General features: G+C 51.6%; 1 protein-coding gene across 2 annotated transcripts in view; it reads right to left on the reverse strand.

Moving 5' to 3' along the window:
* Positions 1 to 3,880: 3,880 nt before the first annotated feature.
* Positions 3,881 to 7,314, reverse strand: part of si:ch211-278j3.3 (E3 ubiquitin-protein ligase RNF19B) — a 10,579-nt gene continuing 7,145 nt past the window's right edge. Inside the window, exons 6-10 of one of the 2 annotated variants that reach the window (XM_061243412.1) lie at positions 6,870 to 7,032; positions 5,862 to 5,976; positions 5,641 to 5,772; positions 4,895 to 5,111; positions 3,881 to 4,492 (exon numbers count right to left, since the gene is read on the reverse strand). In XM_061243412.1, coding sequence (XP_061099396.1) covers positions 4,282 to 4,492; positions 4,895 to 5,111; positions 5,641 to 5,772; positions 5,862 to 5,976; positions 6,870 to 7,032 — 838 coding nt within the window. In that variant the 3' untranslated portion in view covers positions 3,881 to 4,281. Of the gene's footprint in view, positions 4,493 to 4,894; positions 5,133 to 5,640; positions 5,773 to 5,861; positions 5,977 to 6,869; positions 7,033 to 7,314 lie in introns of both variants that reach the window. The other variant, XM_061243411.1, reaches the window with a different exon arrangement.

The following is a 7,314-nucleotide window of genomic DNA, read 5'->3' on the forward strand; positions in this document are numbered from 1 at the left end:
GCACTTAATGTGCAGTGAACGATTTGACGTAATTCCACGGATTGTTTTCATTTTTAGGTTTTACAACCCTAATTTCAGAAGCGTTGAATACCGGCTCAGACTGGTACATACATACTTATTTACTGACATACTTTATGGTACGAAAACATATGAACATTTATACGATAAAAATAAACTTAACCTGTTTAACTGATTTAAACAAAATCATAGGCAATTTTGTCCATTATTAACTGAGGGTGTTCTTTGTTCCTGCTCCCTCTGCTGGTACAATGTGGTAATGACGTGGGTTTGCTGGTGCCAAGATTCTTTCTCAAAATAATGTCCCTTTACTGTATGTGCTGTCGTCAGAATGTAGAATTAAAAAGTAATCTAAAAAGATGAATTGTCATTTTATCACTAAATGTAATTCTCATATAACATGTCTTGAACATAGCCATGTTTTTTTAAACAGAAACACTTGTTTAAATCCTTCTTTTATTTTTTTTCCTCAGACTGACACTGCAAAGGTTCAGGTGGCACGGTTCACAGGAAGACGACCTCGTTCCCCACGGAAACCTGATGGCATGATCTGTGGCATGGAGCAAGACTAATGGCATCAGGATGACATGGTCCAGGGGCCCTCAGAGGAACACACAGGGCCCCACACTCACAGAAACACAGAGGCTCATTCACAGGGACCCACTCACAGAAACACACAGCGTCTTTCACAGGGCCCCACACTCACAGAAACACACAGCGTCTTTCACAGGGACCCACTCACAGAAACACAGAGGCTCATTCACAGGGACCCACACACAGAAACACACAGAGCATCTTTGACAGGGACCCACTCACAGAAACACACAGCGTCTTTCACAGGGACCCCACTCACAGAAACGCACGGCGTCTTTCACAGGGACCCCACTCACAGAAACACACAGAGCATCTTTCACAGGGACCCACTCACAGAAACACACAGAGGATCTTTCACAGGGACCCTGGCTCACAGAAACACACAGAGCTGCTTTCTTGGGGGCCACACACACAGAAACACACAGAGGATCTTTCACAGGGCCCCACTCACAGAAACACACAGAGCATCTTTCACAGGGCACCACTCACAGAAACACACAGAGGATCTTTCACAGGGACCCACTCACAGAAACACACAGAGGATCTTTCACAGGGACCCCACTCACAGAAACACAGAGCTGCTTTCTCGGGGGCCACACTCACAGAAACACACAGAGGATCTTTCACATGCTGCAGTATTGTGGCTCTATAGTCACAGATCAGACTGCATCGGCTTTACACTTCCTCAGATGACACACTCCGGATCACGCCAGACGTCCTGCAGGGTGTTTTTATTTAGAACATTTTTTTCACATCGTTCTGCAGGAGGAAGCCCCTGACAGAGAAACAGACAGACGGACAGAGACAGACAGACAGACGGACAGACATGCTTGGCTATGCTTTGGTGCTGACAATGCGAAAAGGGGCGATCAGAGCAGAATCAGCCCACTGAAAAACACATCATGCAGTCCTCTCTCTCCTGGACGTCCCGGCTGGAGACACACACTCCGTCTCTGCCACACAAATACACACACTCCGTCACAGAGACACACACTCCGTCACAGAGACACACACTCCGTCTCTGCCACACAGAGACACACGCTCCGTCACAGAGACACACACTCCGTCACAGAGACACACACCCCGTCACAGAGACACACACTCCGTCTCTGCCACACAGAGACACACACTCCGTCACAGAGACACACACTCCGTCACAGAGACACACACTCCGTCACAGAGACACACACTCCGTCACAGAGACACACACTCCGTCACTGAGACACACACTCCGTCTCTGCCACACAAAGACACACACTCTGTCACAGAGACACACACTCCGTCACAGAGACACACACTCCGTCACAGAGACACACACTCCGTCTCTGCCACACAGAGACACACACTCTGTCACAGAGACACACACTCCGTCTCTGCCACACAAAGACACACACTCTGTCACAGAGACACACACTCCGTCACAGAGACACACACTCCGTCACAGAGACACACACTCCGTCACAGAGACACACACTCCGTCTCTGCCACACAAATACACACACTCCGTCACAGAGACACACACTCCGTCACAGAGACACACACTCCGTCACAGAGACACACACTCCGTCTCTGCCACACAGAGACACACACTCCGTCACAGAGACACACACTCCGTCACAGAGACACACACCCCGTCACAGAGACACACACTCCGTCTCTGCCACACAGAGACACACACTCCGTCACAGAGACACACACTCCGTCACAGAGACACACACTCCGTCACAGAGACACACACTCCGTCACTGAGACACACACTCCGTCTCTGCCACACAAAGACACACACTCTGTCACAGAGACACACACTCCGTCACAGAGACACACACTCCGTCACAGAGACACACACTCCGTCTCTGCCACACAGAGACACACACTCTGTCACAGAGACACACACTCTGTCACAGAGACACACACTCCGTCTCTGCCACACAAAGACACACACTCTGTCACAGAGACACACACTCCGTCACAGAGACACACACTCCGTCACAGAGACACACACTCCGTCACAGAGACACACACTCCGTCACAGAGACACACACTCCGTCACTGAGACACACACTCTGTCACAGAGAGACACACTCCGTCACTGAGACACACACTCCGTCACTGAGACACACACTCCGTCACAGAGACACACACTCTGTCACTGAGACACACACTCTGTCACAGAGAGACACACTCCGTCACTGAGACACACACTCCATCACAGAGAGACACACTCCTCTTACTGCCGCTCAGATACACAAAACAGCTGAGAATGGCAGAGCTGGGATCAGTGCTGGGATCAGTGGCATGAACGTTAACGATACTGTATCAACAGAAAGCATTCTGGGATAGCCTGATGACATCACAGAAACAGAGGGCTCTTTCCAGTGGCTCATCTTTCTCCTCCCGTCTCCTTGCTCTTTGCCCGACCCGGAAATCAATCGAGGTTTGCCATCTTTAAGGAAAATTCCAACCGTATCCAACCAAACTTCCGACTAAGCTAGAAGCTGGAAGTTAGGAGGTTCCCAAACTTTTTTCAAGGAAACATTGTGCATCCTTTGCGGAAGGATTTTCGCAGAACGTGTGATGTACAAGTGATTGACCTGTGGATCCACCTCTCTCCATCCGCCACACATCTGCAACGACTGTTGGCTTCAAACCTTTGAAGGAGCGAGGACATTGCATTTGCCTAATTCACGTTTTCTCGATTTCCCCATCTCCACTTCCATTCCTCTTCTCCCCTCTTTCTCTAGCCGCCCCCGATGGGTGGAGTGAGGGGCAGGAAAAGGAGCAGGAAAAGGAAGAAGGAGGGGAAAGATAAGCGGTTGGACAGAGCCCCTGTTTGCCTTCACACCTACAGACGTGTGTAAGCACACACTGGACACAAGACCGGCGTTTCGGTGGGTAATAAAGATGGTGGATGTTGCGGTCCCTGCAGAGATGCTCGACTCCGCGGACCTGGGGCTGCAGCACATGCACCAGTGGCTGCACAGGGCCCAGCCGAGCTTGCATATCTGGAGTCTGGGGTTAACACTGCGCTCGGAAAAACACCACAGTCCTGGCCCAGGAGGGGCGGCGCTCCGGGGAATATTCACCGAGGGACGGGCGAGATTCAGCCACACATCTGCTCACAAAAACATGCTTTCACTTTTTCTTTTTTTTTTCACTTTTTAAAATTGGGGATATAAAAAAAAAAAAACACTGAGAGGACGTACTGTAGTCCCAAAGAGTCTGACGATCGTTAATTAAACAGAAAGAGGAGAAACATAAAACATTAAAATAAACAATTCCCAACAAACGGTTTTAATAAAACATAAGGTTTCAAACATTCAAGTCTGCCAGCAGTCAGCCAGTTCACACGGGTAACAGGCCCATAATGCACTTCTGTCCCACGTGCACACACAGGTAAACATGCTCGCCTCCCTCCCTCTCTCCCTCTCTCTCTCTCCCTCTAACCCCATCCATCTCTTCTTCCTCTCCTCCTCGACTCCTTTTCCAGCTCTCTCTCCCTCCCTCCCTCTCTCTCTCTCCCTCTAACCCCATCCCTCTCTTCTTCCTCTCCTCCTCGACTCCTTCTCCAGCTCTCTCTCCCTCCCTGCGTCTCTCGCCCTCTCGGGGGCGGAGTCTGGCGGGAAGGGGGCGTGACAGAGGCGGGGGGCGTGGCCTCGACGGGGGCGTGGCTCAAACGGGGTGTGGCTGAGGGCCAGGGGGCGGGTCGGGTGTGCAGAGCTGCTCGTCTGATTGGCTGCGGGTGGACAGGACGCTGTTCAGGCTGCAGTGCCACGCCTCTTGTGGGCGCGTCTCCGTCTCCACCTGGGGCAGGTGTGTGTCCAGCTCCACCTGGTGAGGGTGTGTCTCAATCTCCACCTGCACTTTGATGCTGGCACCGTCCCTGCAACGAGGTACAGAACGCCGCTACATCCTGGGCCTGACGACTCCCCGTACACACAGCAGGGACACTCCGGCTTACCCGGAGAGGGCCGGTGTGGGAGCAGGCTTGTGGTCCAATCGAGCGGTTTAACACACCTGATCACACTAATCAGCCGTTAGAGTCTTTATAAGGACCCTGATCAGTAGAATCAGGCGTGTAACCGCTCAGTTTGAACAAAAGCCCGCACACTTATTTGGCAATGGACCACACAAATATTATTTATTTCATCGGGAAAACTTGGTGATTTACCTTATATTTGTTTATACTTAAAACAAAATTAAGTATAAACAAATGTTCTACAGCCTAGACAAGAAGTGATCGTTTCTACACAGGAAGTGGAAGACAGGAAGTGGTCAGACTCACTGCAGGAAGATGCTGGCGTAGCTGGGGGGGTCGGGGGGGCTGGCACTGGTACTGGGTCGCACACTGACTTCCTGTTCGCCAACTTCCTGTACGCTAGCTTCCTGGGCGCTAACTTCCTGGGCGCTAGCTTCCTGGGCCCTAACTTCCTGGGCGCTAGCTTCTTGCACGTTGGTTTCACTGACCACCAGGCTGCTCTGGCCCATCCAGTGGTCGCTGACTACGTGAGAGAATTGGAGATCTTCAAGAGAAGTTGAAATCAGATGAGGTCAACACAAGAAGGCCTGTCAGGTCACATGACACTCACACATCCACTGACACACATTTACCTTCAGTACATTCAGTAACACTTCACCATGAGGTTCTATGAATGCCATTAACTCATGTAGTAACTAACCAGCTACTGAGAAGTCAGTCTATTTATGTATGTGTACACTTATTTGTTGTTATAGTTGAGACGGAACGATTTTTAAAACAACATATTTTTGGCTATAGCTGTAGTTATCGTTCTTGGAGTGATTTAGGGTTAGGCCTGGTCTGTGAAGAGCGTGATTCAGGGTTAGGCCTGGCCTGGTCTGTGAAGAGCGTGATTCAGGGTTAAGGTTAGGCCTGGTCTGTGAAGAGCGTGATTCAGGGTTAGGGTTAGGCCTGGCTAGGTCTGTGAAGAGTGTGAATCAGGGTTAAGGTTAGGCCTGGTCTGTGAAGAGTGTGATTCAGGGTTAGGGTTAGGCCTGGTTTAGCAGACTCACAGTTGGCCAGGTCTTCCAGCCGGATCCTGCGGGGTTCTGGCTGGTCCTTCGGCGTTTTGCACCAGCCGTTCCTGCAGAGTGACATGGGGACCACTCCGTACACGTAGGTCATCATGAGGGGCACGCCCACTCCTGCCAGGAGAGAGACCGCGATTGGCTGTTTTCCCACAGTCGAGAGCTGAACCGCCAGTTAAAATCTCCCTCCGGAGGGCGTGACTCACCCACGGTGACGGCTGCGATCACGGGCGACACGAACACTGACATCATCACCCCGCTGGCCACGGTCAGGTAGTGCTTGCTGCCCGAGATGTTGTTCTTCTTGCATCGGCTGTGTACCTGGGGCACGGGAGGAAGAGCCGCCATTTCACCCCCGTGATGTCCATTACATTAGTTACTTAGCTGACCATTTTATTAGGTGACCATTTTTGCAATTTTATCTTGCTCAAAAGCCAGACAGTGGCACTGATCTTATTGTGGCTACACTGGGGCTTGAGCCACCAACATTCCAGGTCCCAGTCAAGCACCTTAGCCGCTAGGCTACAGGCACCTTAGCCACTAGGCTACAGGCACCTTAGCCGCTAGGCTACAGGCACCTTTGCTGCAAGGCTACAGGCACCTTAGCCACTAGGCTACAAGCACCTTAGCCACTAGGCTACAGGCTCCTTAGCCACTAGGCTACAGGCTCCTTAGCCACTAGGCTACAGGCTCCTTCGCCACTAGGCTACAGGCTCCTTAGCCACTAGGCTACAGGCACCTTAGCCGCTAGGCTACAGGCACCTTTGCTGCAAGGCTACAGGCACCTTAGCCACTAGGCTACAAGCACCTTAGCCACTAGGCTACAGGCTCCTTAGCCACTAGGCTACAGGCTCCTTAGCCACTAGGCTACAGGCTCCTTAGCCACTAGGCTACAGGCTCCTTAGCCACTAGGCTACATGCACCTTAGCCACTAGGCTACAGGCACCTTAGCCACTAGGCTACAGGCTACTTAGCCACTAGGCTACAGGCTACAGGCTCCTTAGCCACTATGCTACAGGCAGCTTAGCCACTAGGCTATCAGCACATTAGCCACTAGGCTACAGGCTCCTTAGCCACTAGGCTATAGGCACCTTAGCCACTTGGCTGCAAATTAAACATGGACGTGTTTCAAAGCAGCAAAGGACTGTTCTATCAGGTGAGCTGCTGGGCGTGGTCAGGAGCGTGCAGACGGGCGTGGCAGGGCGGGGCCGTACCTTGCGGCCCATGTAGATGGGGATCCCCACGATGATGACGGGGATGGCGATGCCGGCGATGAGGGAGATGACCACCGGAGCCCCCAGCAGCATCCCCACCTGCCACAGCACCTTACGGGACCGAGACCACGGCCTCTTCCCCCAGAACGTGCAGCCGGACGGACTGTAACACACACACACAGGGTTATACACACACACACACACACAGGGTTATACACACACACACACACAGGGTTATACACACACACACACACACAGGATTATACACACACACACACACACACAGGGTTATACACACACACACACACACAGGGTTATACACACACACACACACAGGGTGATACACACACACATACACAGGGTTATACACACACACACACACAGGATGATACACACACACACACAGGGTTATACACACACACACACACACACACACAGGGTTATA

This window comes from Conger conger, chromosome 5 (assembly GCF_963514075.1).
Source record: "Conger conger chromosome 5, fConCon1.1, whole genome shotgun sequence".
In the NCBI taxonomy this organism is placed as follows: Eukaryota; Metazoa; Chordata; class Actinopteri; order Anguilliformes; family Congridae; genus Conger; species Conger conger.